At 45.2% G+C, this 22,999-nt stretch overlaps 3 protein-coding genes across 9 annotated transcripts in view; 2 read left to right on the top strand and 1 right to left on the bottom strand.

Annotated features, from left to right (window-relative positions):
* The window catches only part of LOC107079755 (trichohyalin), a 33,564-nt gene extending 28,556 nt beyond the window's left edge, over positions 1-5,008 (top strand). For 4 of the 6 annotated variants that reach the window (XM_069182284.1, XM_069182280.1, XM_069182281.1 and 1 more), the window contains 6 exons: positions 711-794; positions 1,431-1,633; positions 2,237-2,263; positions 2,527-2,602; positions 3,054-3,245; positions 4,126-5,008. In XM_069182284.1, the coding sequence (XP_069038385.1) occupies positions 711-794; positions 1,431-1,633; positions 2,237-2,263; positions 2,527-2,602; positions 3,054-3,245; positions 4,126-4,170 (627 nt within the window). In that variant the 3' untranslated portion in view covers positions 4,171-5,008. The remainder of the gene's footprint in view (positions 1-710; positions 795-1,430; positions 1,634-2,236; positions 2,264-2,526; positions 2,603-3,053; positions 3,246-4,125) is intronic. The other 2 variants (XM_069182283.1, XM_069182282.1) reach the window with 2 other exon arrangements.
* An 87-nt stretch (positions 5,009-5,095) lies between these two features.
* Positions 5,096-11,659, bottom strand: ccdc117 (coiled-coil domain containing 117). The gene is made up of 6 exons (XM_069182287.1): positions 11,479-11,659; positions 10,339-10,605; positions 8,672-8,722; positions 7,791-8,042; positions 7,180-7,323; positions 5,096-6,670 (listed from the first exon to the last, which is right to left on the bottom strand). Exons 2-6 carry the CDS (start codon positions 10,476-10,478, stop codon positions 6,439-6,441), a joined length of 819 nt encoding a protein of 272 aa, XP_069038388.1. The 5' UTR covers positions 10,479-10,605; positions 11,479-11,659; the 3' UTR covers positions 5,096-6,438.
* tcn2 (transcobalamin II) lies at positions 10,435-22,518 on the top strand. Of its 2 annotated transcripts, none has more exons than XM_069182286.1 (10): positions 10,435-10,501; positions 14,313-14,385; positions 15,488-15,677; positions 16,079-16,221; positions 16,506-16,658; positions 18,059-18,228; positions 18,687-18,861; positions 20,082-20,262; positions 21,562-21,683; positions 22,093-22,518. In XM_069182286.1, the coding sequence occupies exons 2-10, from the start codon at positions 14,325-14,327 to the stop codon at positions 22,152-22,154; spliced, it is 1,257 nt and encodes a 418-aa protein (XP_069038387.1). In that variant the 5' UTR covers positions 10,435-10,501; positions 14,313-14,324; the 3' UTR covers positions 22,155-22,518. The 2 variants fall into 2 exon arrangements, with proteins under 2 accessions (XP_069038387.1, XP_069038386.1); XM_069182285.1 differs by lacking the exon at positions 10,435-10,501 and adding an exon at positions 13,789-13,905.
* Positions 22,519-22,999: the final 481 nt, after the last annotated feature.

The following is a 22,999-nucleotide window of genomic DNA, read 5'->3' as shown; positions in this document are numbered from 1 at the left end:
AGATGTGGAGCAGGAAGATAAGTTAGATAGGTTTTGAGGTGCCAAGCCATGTACAGTAGGGCCTTATAGGTGAGCATTAGTTGAAAACCTGATAGGAAGCCAGTGCATGGACTCTAGGACAGGAGTGATGCGATCACTTGCACACAACCTGACCAGAATGCTGGCTGTCAAATAATTGGACATACTTAAGTTTGCTTGGGGTTGATTTAGATTTAGCAAGTAGGACGTTGCAGTTCTGGAAACGATTAACTTTCCAGCTACAGTCAGAGATAATATAGGCGATGGAAAAATTTAAAGGGATTTGGGTTCCTGCAGGTGTTGCCAATGCCCCAGTAACTTGAGAGTACGTTTTTTTGTTTTAAGAGCGTCTCAATGACGCCCTCTTGTGGCTCAAATCTGTGGAATTACCAGCGAGTTAAAAGCTAAGAGCTCAGATTGCTAGGCTAGATGCTATTTCACTATCAGAGGGGCCTTAAATCACAGCTGTAAATTCTTCCAGTGCCGGGCTGTGAGTGCTCGTTGAGTCCACGTGTCGAACGTCTCCTGAGATGTCAGGAAGGTGCATGCTGGTCTTTTGTGCGGCTCGTGTATTGAGCTGGTGCGCGGTGTTGCGCGTGCCTCGAGAGCCGCGTGCCGTGTGCTGTGTGCTGGGTACAGGCTGTCCGAGCCGCGCCGGGCTGCGGAGCTGTATGTGTGACTTGTGTGCCCAGGAGCGGGAGCTGAGACAGCAGAGGGAGGAGCTGGGCCTGGAGAAGGAGCGGGCACTGGACTCCCTGAGGGAGCGGCTGATCCAGGTACTTCCCCCGTTCACTCAGTGACTCCTGCTCCTCACGTAACTGGTGCTCCTCATCCTCGCATTGCACATCACGCGCAGCTTCTTTGTAATATTCACTGTCTCTGCTGTGTGACTGTGGCAGAGTCTGTACAAGTTAGGTGGTCTCTTGGCTCACCAAGAAACAGTGATCCAAGTAGCTTTTTGTCATCAGTGAGACCTGCATCAGTCAGACTAATGCTGAACCTAACAAAGCAGAATACCCAATATCGCCAGAGTTGTTCATCTTCATCAAGGTAGAAGAAGTATTTACTATTGCTGTAAAGCTCCTGGACATCACTGTGATGCAGTTCTTTAGTGTGGCTGCCTCGCAGTGCTGGGGCCCTGGACCTGGGGGGCTGTCTGCAGGGAGTTTGTATGTTTGTGTGGGTTTCCTCCCACAGTCTGAAGACATGCCGGCAGGTTAGTTGGCTTTTGGGAAAATTGGTCCTGGTGTGCATGTGTGTCTGTGTCTGTCTGCCCTGTGATGGACAGGTGTCCTGTCCAGGGTCCATCCTGCCTTGAGCCCATCACTGAAAGGCAGTGTGTGTGGGACTGTAAACGCTGGCAGCTCTTTCTGCAGCACCTGGCCTATGTGTGTGTGTGTGTGTGCGCGCAGGAACACATCGAGGAGGTCAGCCAGCTGCAGAGGGTTCAGTTGAAGGAGAGCGCGGCCGCGGACAGCCAGGCCCTGCGGCAGCAGCTGCGCGAGAAGAACAACGAGCTGCGGGCCATCCAGAGGAGCATGGGCCAGTGGAAGGAGCAGACCGCCGCCAAGCTGGCCCGCAAGTTCGAGGAGGAGCTCTCCTCCGAGCTGGAGAGGTAGCACCTACCCCCGCATGCCTTGGCGTCTCCATGAGCTGTGGCGCAGCTCTCTAGACTTTGCCATCTGTGCCTTTTCCCTTTTTAAATTACTTGAGAATTTCTGTAGTTCACTTAAACACTACAGGTCTTTGTTAAGGGTTCAACAGATTGAAGCTCTGGCTGAGGCCTTGCATTTTTTAGTGGGAACTGTACTTCCAACAGAGAGAAAACTTGTGATGTTAATGTGCTGTAGTTTAATCAAGCACTTCAAACTTAACCGTGGATAAAGCTCCATGCAAGGACTAGAGTTTGAATTGCCTGAGCTAGATTACTGTATGTTGGATTCAACACAATTTAATACCCTCTGGAATTATACGTCGCTGACCTCAAGGAAAGCTTTTAGTTCCTTACTCTTGATGGTACAGTAAAATTATTTCTTGGTTTCACATGACTCTCCTCTATTATGACAACAAATTCAGATGTATTACTGGATAAGCACAAGTGCTATAACCCCTACATTATATTGAGCAAGCAGTTAGCTTTATGCCCTGATGAACAATATATATACAGTATGAACACATCTAGCTGAGTCTTTTACTTGTTTCACATTGCTTCCCACAGATGCAAGACAGAGTTGCTGAAGGAGAGGTACAGTAACTGGGTCTTTATCAGAGACGGTTATGTCTGCGTAGCAGAACAGGAGCAGTAGATTTAGCTGATAATGCCTGAGGCTTGTGTAGAATTCTAACAGTAGTCCTGTAGTTTTCATGCATTTTCACAAAAATAACTCATTCAGGTTCGTCTGAGATTTCAGCCACTCCCATCAACTTTGAGCTTTAACATGTTTCCTGTCAACTTGTTAAACCTGTTTAGACTCTAGTCTGGCTTTCTAAAACAAATTCTCTTTGCAGAAGGGGTTCAAGGAACAGATATGACCAGCACAAGAAATTACTGCAGCTGGAGTCCGAAATGAAAAGGCTGTCAACGGTAAATTACTGGACTGATGTGCCTGTATAGCCTTGAATATTGACAGAACACTGAGAAGAGAGGCTTGTGCACTGAAAAACACTTTTAAACAAAATGGTTATTTAAAAAATGCAATCACTTGATATTATTTGACTGCTATTAACATAACTGTTTTTAATCCAGAGTATTTTGGCTCACTAAAGCATATAATCTGAAAAAAAAAATGGTTCTCAGATTCACAAAAGCCTTCATGTCCTTAAGATGTCCATGTGCTGTTTTTCACAAAGCACTGTGTATAGAAACACAAATATGGCTTAAAAGATCAGAATGGGTCTTGAGGAATCTGCCCTTTTTCTGTTGATCTAGAATTACAGCCCTGTCTCTTTATTTAGCCAGATAGGTCAGTTGACAATAAATTCTCATTCAGAAACATGGACATTATTGAGAAAGAAATCCAATTTTGTGTCTTGAGGAATGTGCCGATGCTGGGCACCTGCGGTCCGCCTCCTCCCCCTCCCTCTGCGCCAGCGCGTCCGCCGCGCCCGCCCAGCCGGACCTGGGCAGCCTCAAGCTGCTGCGCCACCTCCAGAGCCGGGTGAAGCAGCTGAGGGCGGAGAACAGCCTGCTGCCCGGCCGCGGGCTGGCAGGGTCGGACCAGGAGCCGGTGAGTGCCAGCTGGGCCAGGAGGGGCAGGGACACCTTTCGGCCCCCTGTCTCAACCTGCCGCGAAGAACCTAATCCCAGAGCCCACCTGCAATACTTTCTCCACTTTTACTGTATTTTATTCATTTGTCAGCATTTATTTAAAAATATGATTTTAAAAACCTCTGTGTTTTGAGGTTTCCCGTAATTTTGCCGACACAGAAGACATTCTTTTTCATCAGTCGATGGGATGCTAAATGGAAGCATTATTGACTTCTTCAGCTACTGCAAATAAAAGTATAAAATCATATAAAATCAGGTTAAGTGCACGCAAAATGCACCCTGCCCAGAAAAAAAGTCTGAATCCCATAAGGATTTTCACTTTATCAGATATTTGAATCCTAAAAAAGTTACTGAATCGAAGTCCTAATAATAAATCAAGTTAACCTCACTCAACACATGACAGAAGAACAAAATTTTCAACATTTATCCTGAAATGATGCGACATTCAATATCCGTTTGTAACAAAGTATGTGAAGTTCAGACTCAGTCACTGGTGACGTCCACCTAAATAGCCGTTGATCAGTCTCTCTTCGTGCAAGAGCTCAAGGAACAGCATCATCCTAATGATTTAAGATTGGTTTTGAGGACTTCTGGCCCATTCCTCCTTTCAGAACTCCTTCTGACACTCTTGAGGGCTGCCTTACATGGACGGTTAGATCCGGAGTGGGACTAGGCCATTGTACAAAGCATTTTTTCTTCTACTGTATTTCTTTTGTTGGCGTGTTTATATGCTTAAGATCCTTGTCTTGCTGCAGGACCTATTTTTTTCTTAAGATGATCTTCTGAGTTGGGAAGGGAAAGAAGATTGACCTTACTGCCCCCTTTTCTTCCCCCTGTAGATACAAAACACCCCAGACAGACCACAGCACAGGTTTAACTCTTGAGCTGGTAGAGGACCTCAGACTTGGAAGCTTCACTAAGGAGCATCAGTTCGGCACAGGAGCTCCTGCTTACACCAGTCTAGTACGTCTCTCCACCTGCTCGAAACACCAGGAAGCCCCGACCATCTCCCTTACCAGAAAAACTGAAGGACAAAGACAAACTGAGATGAACTGCATGTTCCTGAACTCCAGGGACCTTTCCATCTGTAACTATCTCCTGGTTTGTTTAACATTTAGATTCTATTCCACTCAACAGGTATTGTGTCAGTCAGCATTACACCATTCAAACTGTTTTATGGCATTATACACTGCTGAGCAAAAAAACACACACACAGTTAGGCATAGATGAGCAAGTTTGCTTAGTGTGTTTGTTCGCATATCTTTATTAATAATGGCTGGCTGAAAGGAACCCAAGCTGGTCTTTTATCAGTCTTTAAATCAGATTGATCAGAATCTTCAAAAATGTGATCACAACCACAAAAGCTGAACAACACATAGCCAAAACAAAGTGTTGAAGTAACCAATCTGTCATTTTTACTTTTTCTCACCTAATCTTTTTTTTGGATGTACCTTACCATTTACTCCTCTCTGTAAACATGCACAAAGCCTCAAGGTGACTTTTAGTTTTACCAGATTTATCTGGAAGAACTTTGTTTTAAAAAAACTAACAATTCAGCAGATGAAAGCAAAAACAATTTGTTGGCTTACAGGAAACGCACCAGATGAAGACGGCATAAAAGGTTGACTTTGTCACAGCAGTGTATAAAGTTTGTTTTTTTAGGTGTACAGAATCTTAAGCATTTTTAATGCAAAGTCAAAAACTTCAATAAAAAAGTAGATTTTCTTAAAAGCAGTAATGAAATAGAATTATCAACTGTACATACTGTATTTTTATAGTGTGTTCATTATTAAAAAGACATAAAGCTGCTTCCTGGCACTGACTTTATTTAAAAACACCTCCTCAGAGGCAAACTGAACATGCAGAACAGCGGTTTAAAGGCCAGCATACAGACAGCTTTATTTTAAAAACACTGGCATTCAAAAGTAGAACCATATTACTGAAAAAAAATCAATTTTCCAAGCTTCATGCAAGGGATTTGTGCTTCTTCACAGCAGAAATTACACCTTCATGGTAACTAACCGTCACCATCCCCTCTTCCAATTCCAGTCAGGACCATACAGGTTAGACGGAACACTGAGGGTAGGATTTTCCAGAAAATTTGCTGGTGAGCTTCTGCAGAACAACTTTAAACTCAGGAAAATCAACCTGAGAGCTGTCCCTACTAATAATACACCATAATAATAACCATAATTCTGGCTTACACAAAAACTTAATTCATAACTTTGATGTAAGGCGTTTTTGTTTTGTAGAGTATTTAGTTTTCCATTTAGCTTCTATATTCGGCAAAAGCAGGTATTTTTTGTTTTGTCCACAAATGAAATGACAGTAAGCTTGGAACATTGTCAACATTTTTAAAGTTGATTTCTTTAAGGAACAGATATAAAATAATGCGTACAAATGGAACAAAGTCTATGGGTTCCAATACTTGTTTGTAAATGCTCTTGCTGGATACTGTTGGCAGCATTACTGACATGAAAAAATCTAAATTTCCACCTAAAAATCAAAGATGTTCTTGTGTCTTAATACTGCTTAAAGCATTTCTTCACTGTAGATACAGACAGGGAAAGGCTATACCTTTATATGTATAACCAACCCAAAAACCAAACATCCAGTGAAAAACAGACTGAGATTATCATTCTGGTGCTTCAGTCAGCCTCAGGATAAAACAGTAAAACTGTATTAAAATTCCATCAAATGATTGCACATTTCTCCACTACTGATGACTATAAATACTGGATTATTGAACAGACATGGGGAGTAATGACACCTTTCAGAAACACATTACTGATGCACATGAAATTCCTTTTACTATCCTCTTACTCCAGAAAATAGCTGCACACAAAACGTTCTGATGCAGTCACAAACAAGGGGCAGTGCTTTGTGATCCATAGAAAGCATTCATTAATAAAACTGTCGAAACGCAATGCATGCCACTCAGATGTATATAAAGATGGCAAAGGTTGAGTCATTTTGGCCCCACAGAGGATACCAGCCCTTGGAGAGTGTGGAACTGAATTCAGGCCAGCAAGATACCACTTTATATCTCTTGCCCTTCAAGAATCACCCACCTTTTGTTCACTGAAGGTAATGGATTCCAACTAAAAGGCATTCTGACAAGGCGTAGAAACAACAGTCTGAGCCCCTACAGTCTACAACTCCATCTCCACATCCTCCTCCATACCGGCCTGTGAGCCTGGGCTGGTGTACAACATGGAGCAGCTGGGGTGCTGCTGGGCCTCTGTGTCTGTATTCTTCACCAGCAGAGGCTCTTTCGAGCTGCTGGCCGCCAGCTGCTGGACTCTCTGCATTGAGTCTTTCAGTCTCCTAGGCAGCACCTCCGGGGGGGGTCTCCACAGCACCAGCTCCATGCACAAGTGATTCCTACCGGGACGGAACAACGAAGATTTTAAACAACTGAACATTAAACTAAGCAGACTTCAAGACGTCACCAATATCAATGACCAGCAGCGGTGAAAAACTGGTATTGATGAAAACCTACAGTACTTAACTGATTCAAGAAGCAAAGCTTTGACCACGCAAGAGTCCAGTTTCAGATGAGGTTCAATTAAGTTTGTCTCTAGAAAATACTACCTTTTAACACAAAAACACGTCTACATCTTGAGCAACAGCCTTAGTGCCGTGAGACCCTCCAAGAAACAGACTTTAGACAAGCACGATTTAGTGTGACGTGCTTTTCTATGGACTACTGTATATATGGTATTGTCGAAAACTAAATATTCTGTCATATGTGTTGTTCACTCCTGTTAGTAAGATACTTAGCCTTCAGACGAGTTCTATCTTGAAAGAAAGGTCCGCTCAGACAGTGGTCACACTGCAAGTGGCACAGAGCAGGACGGAATAACCCACAGGAGCAGACAGGCTCGACTCACATGGACTCCACCACTTTCTTTGGGATGATGTCCGCGATGCCGCGCTGCAGGCCTTCTCGCAGGCTGTCCGATATCACAAGCACCGGCTTCCTGTCCGCGGACTCCGTTTCCAAGTCATCCTCGTCGTCATCCTCGAGCGTGATCCTGAAAGAAGGAAAACACCAGGAAATGCCGCCGCAGCACAGGCACCGATGTCGGCGACATGAAACACACAATCGTGTGTTTACAACCCCGGAGAGCAAAGCCTTGTGATCGTTGAAAAGCAACAGGCAATACTGTAAACCATGCACTGCCTTACCATAGTCTTATAAAGAGTGTGAGCCAGCGAGGGCAGGCTAGAGCACATTTTGCTCTCGATTCTTGTCTAGCCCATACCCCCTGTAGCAGTCGCCCTTCTTCCGATTAGTGTGACACTCCTCAATACCCCAGCCAGCGGCTCTGACAATCTTAGTCATCCAGCAACACACTGACCCTGTGTTCTACATCTCACTCAGCGCTGTAAACCGGTCACGCTGCCATCGATCCACCGCGTTCGCCCCACAGCTCACTGCCTCCACAGACGCCTGCCCCTGCCCCGGCGGTGAAGCCCCAGCGCCCCCACGCCCCCACACCTGTCCTCAATCTCCTGCAGCCTCTGCACAGCGGCGACCCGGGCCTCCACCTCCATGGAGAAGGCCTCTGGCTCCGGCGCGGCACGCGGGGGGGAGCCCACGCCCTGTCCCGGAGCGGCGGCTTGCTGGGCGGTCTGCAGCGGAGGAGCTGCCAGCTGGGGGGCCCAAGCGCCCCCCCCCTGCTGCCAAGGAGCCTGGTAGAAGAGACGAACAGCTTCTTCCGCCAGTCTTCGCCTCTTGGGGCTGCTGGCTCTGTAAGCACAGAATTCAAACTGCTATGACTTGCATTTCTGCATCCAGTGCTGCTTTCTCCCACCTCGTGCGTACTGGGCTCCGTTTCCGTCCAGAGTGCTCTCTAGGGGGAGTCTGCATGTTCTCTATGCCTACATACGTTTTCTCCAGATTGGTGGGCTTCTTCCTACTTTCCAAAGACATGCTGGCTGGGTTAACTGCTGTCTCCAAATGACCAAAGGTACTTGTGTATGTGCCCCGCAAAGGACTGCTGTCCTGCCCAGGGCAAAATTCCACCTCCTGCCTGCCGGGTTATGCTCCAGCACACTGTAAGACCCTTACCTGGAATAGACAGCTTTCTGAATGTGGGTGGACGGATCACAAAGAAATAACTGAACCCATCATACCACATTACTGAAGTATGCAAATACTCACACTCACAACTGCTCAGAAACACAGTATATTGGACTACCGGTCATGTTGTTGAAACTTGCCCAGTGCACGATCCGTTTCCACTCTGATGTCAACTGCAATTATTTTAAAAATGATGCTGTCCTTTTAATCTTACGTGGTGACATAAAAGCTAGAGGTTGCTGTGATTAAGGCCAGAACCACCATTTAGGAGTAATTCACTTCATTTAGATACTTACCCATCATCACTCCTTCTCCTGTGCTTTCTTTTGAATCGTCTCTCCCAGCAACTAAATATAAATGAAAAACATGAGTTGTCATATTATTCTCAGTCATCATGAGTTTCAAACAGTTTAAGACGTTTAAGAAAAGGGGAAGGCAGGAAAATTAATAATTCATTGATTTATGGAAAACTTTCTGAAAAAAACCTGTGCAAATTCTTCACTATCATTAAACAGGATGAAGTTGGAATTTATTGGAAGGTGACTAAGTGTACATTGCTGATTACAAATTATATTCATTTTTAATTAGAAGCCTTCAAAAATAAATAGATTATAATAATTACAGAACTATAAAATGCATATAATGGAGTTTCTCATTAAAGAAAGTCACTAACAGAAAGCATATGGCCCCAATATAACCAGTTTCCACTTTCAGAACCAGAAGTACAGAGTCTCTGGGTTTTTTGCATCATCCAAACTAGGACAGATTTATCTAGGTTGTGAAGTCGTACAAGTTCAAGTTTTATTTATTCGGTAAAACCAAATGTTTTCCTGAAGCAACATTATATTCTAATAAATTATACTACAGAAATCCTTTTAGTTAACTTTCTGGAAAATAAACAGCATTTTGGCAAGCACTAGCGACACTCTAAAAGTTCAAATGACAAAGTGTTCAGTGCATTTACAAGGCACTGACATAAGAAGGTAGACAACAGGATATAAATGTAAAGTCTAGCTTCACAGAGAAGGGGTTTGTATTTAGCATTGTGCACCTGCAGTGCTCTTTTCCCTCTAACAATGCTATTGGGTCTGTAGCACACAGTCATTCTACTGTACCTCTTCCCCTCTATAATGTTTTGGTGTAAACTACTGTAATCATGATTCTGCGGGCATTTCCAGCTATTGCAATTGAATAAGCTTGACTTAACTTGAAAAGTGGATCCTATAAAGAGAAAGTTAGCAGGTTTTGGACACCAAGTTGCTACTCTTAATTAAGTTAGAAAGAAAAACAAATGCAGCTCCTTGAATATGTCAGTAAGGTCAACTTAGAACGAATGTCAAAGATTCACCTTCTACAACATGCTGTTGGTACACTTTCAGAGTAGAGTTTACAGAACACACAATACATTAGCTTTTGGAAAGGCACTGGAAACGTCCAGGTGGTGCTCTAGGGCAGGGGCAGCACAGTGGTCAGCACTGCTGCCTCGCAGCACCAGGGGCCCTGGGTTCGAGGCCTGACCTGGGGTGCTCTCTGTGTGGAGTCTCCATGTTCTCCTTGGGTCCACATGGTTTTCCTCCCTCATTCCACAAGCATACTGGCAGGTTAACTGGCGTTTGGGAAAACTGGCCCTGGTGTGAATGCGTGCCTGTCTGAGCCTGTGATGGCCTGGCCTTCCGTCTGGGCTGTACCCTGCTTGTGCCCCTGTAACCTCTGTAATATCCTAAATTGGATCAGCAGCTATTTAAAGTCATTCATCTGAATCTGAACATTATTCATTACTAGATGAAATCACAGTTAAGCTTGACCCTTTCCGTCATTTATATTTTAGATATACAGTATATAAAAGACGATAAAGCTGCCCTTTTGGATCTGAAGGGTTTCTACTAAAACCGTGGAATAATAAATTAGTATCGGACAAGGTAAGCATGGAGACAGCTGACCCGCTGGCAGCAGCAGGACTTACACAGGGCCCGGTTCTGCACGGTTCGCCACCTCGGAGGTCCTCCGGGCCGCTCCCACGTCACAGCAGTGGAAGCTGGGGATGCAGTACCGGGTCAGCCGGAAGCCCAGCTCGCTGCCCACAGCCCCGGTGCTGTCCATCATAGCCGACCCACTTGGCCGTGCAGGTACAGTAGGCGTCTGTCTCGCCAGCAGCTGGGGGGGGGTGAGATCTGCACGATTTCACTGCGGTGTCTCTCTAATCACGCTGCAGAGGTGTTCCGACAGCAACCTGTACACGGAAAGATCATGGTTAGCAAACACGGAAAGGGAACAATAGGATAGGCCCGACCTGATTACGGATCTCGATGGAAGCAAGTAGATGCATCAAGTTCTGTATCTGGCCAGAAACACTACGTTTAAAGTACAATGGGTTCAAGAAACCTACAGAGCACGGCACGGCAAAAACAACCACCCCCACTGCCTCCTGTTATTAAAACACCGCCCGCAGAGAAATCTGAGCGTGCTTACACACGACACAAGGTCTGTGCATCTCGGCCATTTTATGGCTCCAACATTTATAACTGTATTTCTTCTTCGGCAAAGTTCTCATTATCCCCGAAACAGTTAAGTGTTATACTACTAAACACTCGGTATTACTTGGTTCAAGCACTGTTGTGTCTTGCAGAAGCTAAATCCTTATCCCTCAACATGACAAAGTGAACTTTCTTTGCACTATTATTGAATAAGCTTACCAGAGCCCTCATTTAACAGCAAATACTTTCTCTTAGTGGATGCAATTCCCTTCTTATGCTCTCCAAAACAATCTGATGTATAAAGTGGGACGTGACACATGTGCCCACACTGCTGAGCACTGAAATATCCGCGACGGTATTTCTGCATGCAGGGGTTCAACAGGCACACAGCGCACCCGCGTTTCAAATGAGCAGAGTGCACTCAGATGCCCAACGCACGCATCTGCACTTTCCACGTTTTCTTTCTTCTCAGAGGAAAGAGGGAGGCTGCCGTGTAGTCGTGACTTTCTTCCCCACCTGAGCGATCAGCCGGGACTGTGCTTTTGCAGAAAGCCTGGTTGTCGTGCAGACTGCACACTGCGAGCCACGCACATTGTTTTGGTCCTTGTTTCTCAATGTAATCGTCTTACCTCAGTTATTTGGCTTTGTCCAGCTGAACACAGCCGGTTGTGGTCCTGTAGTGTAGTGCACTGTACTGTGTTGTGTTGTACTCTACCGCAGTTTCTCCCTAAGACACCAACGCGCCGCTTGTTGTGGTAAATTCTGGAAGACACCGCTTACGGGCCCCGTGACGTCACGCCTTTCTCGAACAGTCCGCCGCGGTTGGATGCTGGGATTTGTAGTCATTTCGCCCCCCCCAGATTTCCTGCAAGCGCAAAACCGGTTTCAATGCACACAAAATCAAACATAACGGTTTGTAATTTAAATGTAATTAAATTTAACTATTCTCGCTATAAACATCCATAATAAAATATTTTTTTAATTTAGTTGCCATCATAGTACCGTATTTTCAATACTAAAAAATAATTGTAATAGCCGAAAAAGGCTCCACAGCTGAAACGTTGTTTTCTTTCTTCTCTTTTCAGTACGGAATAAACCTATCGTTCCTTTTCAGCCTACGCATGCTGACGCAGCTACCCACCTGAACTAATTTATTTTAAGCCTTTAATCTTCCGAAATAAAATCATGATATTAACTTTTTTTTCTCTGTTGCAGGGATTACATACTAAATAATGAGTTAAGTTATAAACTCTTAATTTAAACACATTTGTTCCAGATTATGAAGTTTCATTTCATGCATACAAACTAGCGCGATGTCAGGAGAGCAGAGGTTTGAGATACCCTGCAGCTGCAGGAGAGAGATTAATGTTGTGGTATAAAATAAGATTTCATGTTTCATTTAATAAGCTTAGGCTGCACTTACGCCCAATCTGTTGACCCTCAGATTGTTTTTTTAATGTTGTAATTAACAGCAACTTTATTTACAGTACTGGAACAAATATAGATTAATTCCACGCTGAAAGGAAGAAATAAGAAGCAAAAAGCAATTGTGCAGCTGTGTTTCAGTCTTCAGGTGTGTGTAAGAGGAAGAGAGAGAGCAAAGATTTGAGAGAAAGAGGTGGGCAGAGTGAAAGAATGAAACAGAGTGTCTGTGTGGGGCTCCTTGGGGGAACTGGCAGTGGAGGTTGTCAGGTGCCACGGTGCGACGTCCCTGCTTTGTCTTTCCTCTCTGCGCCCCTGTCCCAGGTGGGGCCACAGCCTGGCTTGTGAGGTGTGTCCTCTGACCGTGTGGTAGCTGACGTGTGTCTGGGCGAACAGTGTGGCGCTCGATCTGCGATGACTGTCCTCGACTGCACCGTTTGCCCCTGTTTTCCCAGTTATGTCTTTTTTGACAACCTTTTTGTGTTTACCTTGTGGCTCATTTTAAGATGAGAGAAGAGAAGATGACCCTTCTGCTTCCACTCGTCAAAGAGATGGCTGACTGGCTGACCTATAACCTACAGGTCATTGGTCATATATTCATTGGTGGAGCGTTACAATATATATACTCCCTATTTAAAAAAAAAAGCTATTTTGCTTTAGACAGTTTGAAACAGTTACACAAAATCAGATATGGGTTTTTAAATGATGTAACAAGTCGTGTTAACCTAAAGTCAAACTTCTTTGACACACTACAGGTGGTCGCCTGGTAAATAGTGACCACCACATGTGGAGACTGTACCCCACTTTGGAACCTAGCTATTTTAAGGGTGCCTGGGCTCTTCTCCCCGCAACAGGTCCAGCGTACCCCCAGACCAGCACAAGGACTGTAGAGTTGTCTGCACTTGATAATGGATCCTAACCATGGTATATTTCTCCTGACGCCAAAGAATCTCCTGAAGTACCTTCTTCAACTCTACGGGTCGATTGCAGCGAGCTTGTGAATTTAGTACGGACCCGAGAATTTCACCAGCCAAATTTGTTGCAAGTGCTATTTACCGTACCTGTTTTACTGGTTTATCCCCAAACATGGTACGCTGCTTTCAATTCGTTGCCATTGAGCCTGTGGTCACGTTTTAACACGCAAGACCAGCACAGCACGCTGCATGTAACGCCGGCGCTTGACCTTCGTGGGCTTCAGCCATCCCGCTGTGGTGAACTACCAAGTTCCCAAGCTAAGCCTGATACAGTCTACAGGGTAGCGGGGCTGACCAGCTCACCTTGAGCTCCTAAAGTGCGCTATCATCACCAAATCGCCGCTTTGAATATTTTACTTTTAATCTGATTTTAACGTACGGGCTCGGATGACAGTAAGAAGACGGAATTCTCCTTTCAGAGTCCCCTTTCAGCTACGGAAGCATGGAGCGCTCGCCTTGAGGAGATACTGTAGAGTAGATGATTTATCCAGCTGTGAGCGGCGCACCGGTTTTGCAATTCTCCTCGCTCACCCGCTGGTCAGGCAACAATCATGTGACCGGCGAGAGCTGGGACAGAGAGTCCTGTTCTGTTCTGCACCATTCCCACTTTCCTTTCCCGAGCAAACCGAGCTCAGGGGTGAAGCACTGGAGCGATAGGAAGTAAGTGCCAGGGAAAACTCTGCTTCATCAGGGTGAAGCGGTGCCAAGACGCGCCGGATACTTAATTCTTGCGTGTGTTTCTTTTTAAACAGAAGTCCGGGATCTGCCTGGTCAGCAGAAAGTCAAGTAGACAAGTGGTTTGAATCTGAAGTTTGAATTTTATTTTATTTTATTGCTCAAGAATATATTCCGATCGTGACTGGGTTTAATACGGTTTGTTTTTTGCTTTACGTGCGTCGTAATCATCGATCAGATTTCTGCTTTGGTCTTATTGACGGGGTCGCAAACTTGTAGGGTCGATAACGTGAGCGGGTGTTTTGTTCGTAACGCTTCTCTTCCCCCACACCGATAAAATCGTATACTGTGTCACATATCAATACGAATGATGCATTTTTCTCCTTTTGCAGGTTTTCGCAGTAATGCATTTCTTGTTCTTCATTGTGTTCGGCGTATTCGCCTTCGTCCGAGGCAAGCCCTGTGGTGAGACTCCGTGACTATTTTCTGATACGCTGTAGCACAGCACAGGTCATCGTGAAAACACTTGGTTATTTAAATTGTTGACGCATCATGTTAAACGTTTGAAGCATTTAAAAAAAAAAGTGACCTGGAACTAACCGAGAAGAGCCGTGACGTTTTCGTGTATTCCAACTCTGTACCAGTGTGCTCTCTGTGTGCTGAAAAACAATTGCGCACGTTTGAGGCTGGAGACCTCTCTCGTGTTTCAAAATAGTGCCTAAAAGACCTGTCCTCGAAGGAGCGCGTTTCCCTTCTCCTCTAGCGCTGATGTGCACATTTCTTCTTTCTTATCAGTGACAGTCTGAGGGCTATAAAGCTGTTTTAAATCTTACCTGGGTCACTGTGACACAGCACAAGGACAGTGCAACTGCACTTTGTACATTTTTATCGGGGAAGACGCTCAGACCAGGTGACCCCCTGCTGAGCCCTCGCTTCACTGAATTGAGTTTTACAGTAGGTCCCTGCTGCTTTCCGAAAACTGTGACGGCGTCCTTGGCTAAGGTGTCACATCTCATTTGAAAGCTGCTCTGTTCTCTTGGGTGGGAATTTTGCCCTGATCTGGCAGTGCTGTGAATATTTTTCCTGACTGAAACATGACACCATCAAATTGTGTTCCTTGAAGGATAGAGTCCTGCAGTACCTCTAGGGCACAGTAAACTATCAAATACTGCAGATCCAAGGAAGAAGCTGATTTTATTGGAATTAATGCTAGATGTTCCTACAGCTTTTGAAATGGTTTAGGACATTCCCGTGTTTTGGCCCTGTGTAGGCATCTGATGACCTCCAATATTTGTGTATTAGGGAGCTGCGTCAGCATGTGTAGGCTGCAAAGGAACCGGTAAAGGTTTATTCCATGCTGAAAGGAAAGAAAACAGACACAACTTTGAAACCTTTACCTGGTCCTTTGTGTAAAAGTGTCAGTACAAAGATCACAATAATTCAGTGAGGCAAGTAACACTAGTTCCTGTCACAGACTTTGATACCTTGCCCTAAAACAAGGAAGAAACTGGAGCAGATGAATTTTAAGTGATGTCGTGTTAACCTCAGGCCTCGTTTCTTTGTGCAGATGTACCCACTGGAAATGAAGAATTGGTCCTGTCCTTGAACAAGAAACTGCTGCGCTCTGCAGTGGAGGAAACCCAGCAGCTCAATCCCAGCGTGCATCTGGGCCTGCGTCTTTCTCGGATGCACAACTTGGCCATTGAGAAGGACTACCTGGCCAAGCTGAAGAAGGAGCTGCAATCCAGTTTCAAAAGGTATAACAGTCCCTTTAAAACCCTCCTGGCCCACACACCAGGTGGGGCCCTGCTGTGCCTTTAAGCAAGGTACTTCACTCAGATTGCTTCAGTACAGTAGAATTTTAAGTCTTGTTCTATAAAAGTATCAGCTTAATTTATGGTATAATGATGCTCTGCAAATTGTGTACAAAAGTGCTGCTCTGGCTGCAGTCTGCAGTGTAATCCACTGTTAGGTATGTTAGGCAGTGTATCTGTATCTGGCCTTGTGTAGTTTGCAGTGTCAAGCTGCCAGGTGAGGCTGGTATCTCCTCTCTCTAATGCTCGGGGTTTTGTTATGTCTGTGTCAAAGCAGATCGCTGTACTGCGGCAGGGCTCTCCATTTTGTGATGCTGGATTATGCTTTTTTTCCCCTTTTGTAGCTCAGTGCCCAGCACTGGTCTGCTGGCTTTGCACGCACTAGCTCTGCGGGCCTCCTGTGAAGACGCTACGAGTCCCTCTGTCCTCAGCACGACCCTTGAACACCTCAGACACCAGCTGCACAGAGAGAAGGAAAACATTCATAGTCAGTCCTGCTTTCTTGTGAATTCACTTTGCTGTCTGACTTTATCATATCGACGGTGATTCTGCAGCTCTGGCTTGGAGTATCAGCCTTTTGCTCTTGCATATTTTGTGATGCCAAGCTGCCAAACAAGTGTTTGTGCTTTGTGCTTTTTTCTGTTTAGTGTTTTGTCAGAGTTGTATTGTCTTTGTGTCAGGGCTTTGTGAGTCATCGGAGAACACATATCGTATCGTGTTTTCATACTGGTTCATTCTCTTTAAAGAAAGGCTTGTCCATGTGTCTTTCAGACAGCAGAAGGCCCTTGACCAATTACTACCAGTACGGGCTGGGGGTGCTGGCTCTGTGCGTGAATGGGGTGCAGGTCAACCCCCACGTCATCAACAAGCTCATCCAGGCCCAGAGCGACGGGAGCTTCCTGCACGGCGACACGGTCAGCATCGGTCAGTGCAACGCCGGGCCCTCTGGGGCAGGGGTGGGGAGAGATGAGAGCTGGGGTGTTCAGTCGAAACGGACAAGGGGTGCCTATGTCACCCCCCAAAAGCTCTGCGGTATAGGAGAAGGGGAGCTAGAAATGTTTACCTCATCGAAAGCATGCCTAGCTGTCTGAACCATCCATCCATTTTCTAACCACTTCATCCAGTTCAAGGTTAAGGGGCGCTGAAGCCTATCCCAGCAGGCAACGGGCACAAGGAAGGGTACACCCTGGGCAGGACACTTGTCCATCGCAGGGCAGACACACCCGAACACACATACTCACACCGGAGCATCCGGCGAAAAACCCACACTATCCACATGGATAGCACCCCAGGTCCAGAATCGAACCCAGGACCCCAGCACAGCCAAGCAGCAGTGCTCACCCCTGCGCTGCATCTGCCAGAACTAATGTGTGCCAATCAAGCGTCTCAGTGTGATGGTGATGCCACTCGTTCAAGTATGTCACACTTCAGAAATCAAGCAAATCGATGTTTCAGACCGGGAACTCGTCTGAACCTCTTGTGTATTGCACAAATCCACATTCAGATTAAGACTTTTTTCAAATCTGACCTCAGTCGCATGCAGAATTTCACTGTCCACTCTCTCCGGACTAAGCATTACTTTCCCGGTAATTAAAAGCCATGCCAGTCTAAGAGAGACGGAGTATTACATTTGCTTGCAGTTTCTAAATCTAAAGAATCTGACCAAGGGATAAAAATCGCTTGCCGTGGACTGCAGGTTAAATAATGAGTAACCCTGGGTTCATAAACAGCACCTGCACTGTCGAGTGTGTTGACAGAATAGAGCTCTACCCCTCCTGCTTGCCACGTTACTCACTGACGGTAAAGGACTAGGGAGAGCCGTACGGAAATCAAGGGAAGGAAGAGCTGGGTCTGAAAGGACACCGTAAATTATGAACCAACGAAATAATGGCAGCAAAACAGATGTTGAATGCGTCTTGGATGCAGTGTTTAAAAAGGGGGAACTCGATGGCATTTCAAAGTGTGTCTCGTCTGCCTGATCCTCGATACTGCCTTTCTGGTGAGATCCGCGCAGTGCTTCATACATTAATGAACTGTCACAGCAAAACCCGCCTCTTCAGTGTGAGAAAAGGAGTCCAGCTTTCAGAAGCCTTTCTCTTGGACGTGGAATAAGGCGACTTTGCAGGGTGCCATAAAATCAGACACCATCCCAGGGACTGAAAAAGAGGATTGCAGGGATAAACCTAAAACATACGGGATTAAATACTTGGGAATTTGTGGGCTATCAAAACATAGCTCTCTTGATATGAATTGTAATGCAGACAGATGATTTTACTTATCTTCTCACTGTGTCGTGGCTTTAAACCTCCCGCTGTTCCCCGCAGATACGGTTTCCATGGCGGCGCTAGCCTTCCAGTGCCTGCTGGGCTCCCCCAAGCCCTGCAGCAGCTGTCGCCTTGAGCAGGCTCTCCTGGCAGCGAAGGACCAGATCCTGAACTCCAGCACGGAGGACGGGCTCCTGGGGAATGCCTTCAGCACGCCTTTAGCTTTGCAGGTGAGGAGAGACGTCCGCTGCGCGCGGGTTCCTGTTTCCCTTGGACAGCGCCACAGGGGCCGGCCCCAGGGGCTTGCTCTGGCCCTGCTGACACTGGGTTAAACCAGTAAACCGGCTGTTTTTTTTGTGCGTGATGTAGGCAGGAAAGGCACGCTTGATTATCGCTGTTGGAATATTGTGAGTGAGGTGCTGCAGTCAGAACTACAGATTCTTTCTGTGTCAGTCCCCCTCTACGGTCTTGAAGTATTGTAAGATCTCCGATCTGGGGAAGCAGGACATGAATAAGAGATCCCCAGGGAGAATCGGGTGGATGTACTGTTGGTGGGCTCGTTTCCTTCAGAACAGAAATTCTGTGGTGCCGTATATCTGGGGGATCTTCGGCTCTCCCGGCAGCCGGGAATCCTGGAGCGCGACCGGGCCGGCTCGGTGTTGACTGCCGGGGGCGGCGTGTGTTTCAGGCGCTGCGGGCGATGGGGGCGAGGCCGGCGCTCTGCTCCTCGGCGATGGCGGCCCTGGTGACGGAGATGGGCCGGGGAACGTTCCACAACCCCATGGCTCTTTCCCAGCTGCTGCCCGCGCTGCACCACAGAACGTACCTGGACGTCAGGAGCATGGCGTGCCAAGAAGAGGACGGTGAGAGATGGGATGCCGATTTGCACTGGAGATACTCTACACCCAGTTAAAATCAAATAATGCATTTGGGGATTTTTCACATCCTCTTTTAAATATCTCTGTACACACTGTATACTGAAATAGTCCTGCTTCCATCCATGCATTTTCGAACTGCTTCTTCCAGTTCGGGGTCACAAGGGAGCTGGGGGCTATCCTGGCAAGCAGTGGGCACAAGGCAGTGCACACCCTGGGTGGGACGCCAGTCTATTACACTCACACAAGTTTTCTAAGAGCCAATGAACCTACAAGCATGTCTTTGGACTGTGGGAGGAAACCCACACAAACATGGGGAGAACGTACAAACTGCACACACAGCACCCCCGGTCCAGAAGTGAACCCAGGACACCAGCTCTGCAAGGCAGCAGTGCTGACCACTGCACCAGCATGCCTCCGTCCTGCTTCTAGTTGTGGTTATACACAAGTTTCCTGCAGCATGTCTGCATTTTTTTCCCCATTAGTAATTTTAGTTCTTGCTGAAACGTTCTATACGGTGTATTATTGTGGTCTTTGTAATATCTTAATCACATAGCAGGCTGTAGAAATATTTTCCTTCCTCTTGGTTTTTTTAATAACTGCCCCTCTGTGGTGTTTTCCTTTAGATATTCATGAGGGAAAAAGTAAAAGGACAGTAGAATACTGAATGATCGCCAGTATGTTAGTTACTGAAGCAAAATCAAAATAATGATGTGAGAGAAAGGTTGCACAGCTGTTGAATAGGCTCACAGTCTCCAAGATGAAATGCAGAAGTGGTGAAGGCTTTAGAGACGTCACCACTGAACCGAAAGATGTGCTTAAAGGAGCAATGTCTTGGGTTCAGTGGTCAACTTGTGAGTTTGTCATGTCATTTAGAAAAGCATCACGTCTCCTTTTAACTGATAACGCACCTCAAAGCATTTTTTTAAAATAGATGCATGGTTTCAGTGGATACAAATACCGTAATTACTCGGAACACCGAAGTGTTTCCGATGGGCTTGTGTGTGGGATTGACGTGAGAGAGTGTGTATTTTAAGAGTGTGTGGCTCAGTACATGGTGAAGTGTGATTGGTAGGAAAGGACATCTGGGAGGCTTTTTGTGTCAAAAGGAGACAGTGTTAAAAGGTCAAAAACAGTTTACAAATGCAAATGTGTATTGCGTTCTCCAAGCCAGAGGAATAATTTTTCTCTTTTGTTTCGCTGAGCAGACATCCTAGTTCTGGATCCAAAGCCGCCCCAAGGAGACCCGAGCCCGGAGATGGTGCCGATGTGGCTGACAGTGGAGATCCCCGGAGCCCATTCCAATGTCTACAGCATGACCGTGCCCAAGGGCTCCTCACTGCTGTACGCTCTGAAGAAACTCTACAAGGAGAAGCCCCAGGAATTCTCGTAAGAAAGAATCTCTGCCCACTGTGAAAACACAACACAACGCAACTGCCAGGACAGGGAGACAGATAGGACAACAAAATGGCTTAACCTTTTAATGCTTGAACTGTTTTTCTTTCCTCTTTCAGTCAAGTATTCAGTAGTTAGGTGAAGCATAACAATGAAATGGGCTGATGAAGTTGAAGTATATTCTAATATAAAATATTCTGCTTGATGCCAAGTGTTAGCTTACCTGGCTGAGGAAGTGACAGACGGGGCCAGTCCTGTCACAACCCCCTCACTTACAAGGAATGAGCCGGGGAGGCAGCTGCGATGGTGAAGTTGGGGTGGAGGGAGGGGAGCTAGAAAAGAAGTGCGCAGAGCTATGTGCATTCAGTGTTTATGCATAGGGGTGTAGATGAGCAAGATCAGAATTTGACTTCCTCCTGAACTCTGTTAAACACCATTTGGTTTAAAAATACAAGTATATTTTTAGATTGGTTTGCTTTACATTGGTCATCCTTGTAACAGAGACTTCCAGTAAGGTAAGAGTTGTAACACTGTAGAGTTGTTCCACTTACTACTCAGACTGCACCAACTAGTTTGTTGCTATTTATGGACAGATGAAGCATCACTGTTAGAAGACAAAAACATATAAAAGCCACTTAGTAGTTTAATTTTCCCTGGCTGCATTTAATCTTTATATGAATCCTGAAATATCTCTGATTACATTTGATATCCAATATTCAGAAAGACTATTCTTCCATATTTTTAGATGGGGTTTATCTTAAGTTTTTCTTCATATATACTGTCTCTGTTTTTATTGTTACCTTCAACTATAGTCTCTAAACAGTACAAATAATGTAGGAATAATCCATTCTTGAATTTTCAATGCTATAGTAGCCTTTAGGAAGCTCAAACTAGTCTAAAGTACCTTCCTTCACAGATCTAAGTCCCATTCTGACACTAAAATTGTGCAGTTTATTTGTTAAAAACCTTATTCACAGCATGCAAGGAGGAGATGAGCCACTAAGAACCATGATACTGTATCATTCAATACAGAATGGCAGTCTTTTATGAATAATTATAAGTGAAGTAAACATACATAAAGAGGCTTCAAAGACTTGTTGAATGCTGTGAGAATCTGCAGGGCTGTTTCAGTTCAGCTGAGTAGAGGATAAAATAGACACGGTTGTCTTCCAGTTAATAATAACAATACAGCAGAGACACTGTAGTCATGAATCATCTAATCGTTAACTGTGCCAGTAGGCCTGGATGTTAAGTGCATTGGGCTCTGTGTTGACCTGAGATCTCTACCTGCAGCTTTAAGACGGAGACCAGCCTGTGGGGCCCCTTCCTGAGTGTCATAAATGGGCACAGGGCGAGCCAGGCAGAGAGGGAGTACTGGCAGCTGCTCAAGTCTCCAGACACCCCTCTTGTTGAAGGTACGAATACCATGGAGACGCCATTTCTCCCACTGCTTCACACCCCCTCCCTAAAATTGTTTGCTTGGGATTTCTGCTTGAGACTAGAGCATTTGAACATTTACTGTGTGCATCTCATATTCAAGCACACAACGACCTGAAACGTGCAAAGAGAGGATCTGTGCGATCAGGTATCTGTCTTGCACATCCTTCATAGTGAAATGTTTTAGCAGCAGGCTGCTGGTTTCAGGTATTGGAAATGTTTGGAAGCACTAGTCCCATATTAACATTTGTGTTTAGTTTTTGAAGTGTTAAAGTTTTTGCAAATTCAAAGAAGGAAGTCATTTGGGTTTTATCCCATGGTGCTGATGACTGTGGAACTCTGTTAGTGCGTTCTGTGTTGTAATATCACCATTTCTTTTTATTGCAGGTATCAGGGATTATAAAGTTCAAGAGGAAGCCCACATCGTCATTAGAAAAACCAGTTGGTAGTTTGGTCTTCCACTTTGTAATTGTGTGATTAGCCCATTCTTAAGCACGCACTTCACTATTATAATGTGATTTCAATATATCTGATTACTGAAAGGCAATTAACTTGTAATGCATATCACCAACACTGAAAACTGTTTGCTGTATGTTACTTTATTTTTTGAGCAAAAAGAGACATATTTTAACAGTTATAATGTTTTTTAAAATAATAATTTCCATGTTTAAAATTGACTGTGATGCACTGATTGCACAAGCCAAAGAACAGGGAATAGCTGGTGGAATTAATAGTTTATTGTTGTTGGTGTAACTGATTTTTATACTGATATATTTTTCACATGATGTATATTATAAATTAAGCTAAAGGAAATGGTGTCACTGAAATTCATTCGTCGAGAACTCTAAACAGCATGGCACTGAGGTCTGTGTCCCCAGTGTATTTAAATTTAATTACATTCCTTACTCATATCAGCGGTTATCAAACACCCTGAAACAATCCAGTGACTCCTACTGGTGAATATTAACTGCCTTCTGGTGAGCTGTCTTTCTGATCTAGTGGAGCTACAGTAGTACAAGGAAGGTGACCCACTTGAAAATAGTGTGTGACATCTCCAGGACAAGGAATTGCAAAAAGGACTGTAAACTGTTTCTACAAACTTCTGTGTCAGATTTGAGCTGAGTGGACTTTGCATACCTGTACCTGAAAAGGAATTTCACAGTTGAAATGCTGCAGAGGTAGGGAGAAGAAAGAACTTGAAGTTCCCACTCCTTCCACAGTGTTTATATGAGCACTGAGGAAAGCAGGAGCTGTGGATCTCGCTGAAAAGCCCCTTTCAGAAGCTTATAATTTT

The sequence above is a fragment of the Lepisosteus oculatus genome, chromosome 22 (assembly GCF_040954835.1).
Source record: "Lepisosteus oculatus isolate fLepOcu1 chromosome 22, fLepOcu1.hap2, whole genome shotgun sequence".
Classification (NCBI taxonomy): Eukaryota; Metazoa; Chordata; class Actinopteri; order Semionotiformes; family Lepisosteidae; genus Lepisosteus; species Lepisosteus oculatus.
This window is presented reverse-complemented; position numbering and strand designations above follow the sequence as displayed.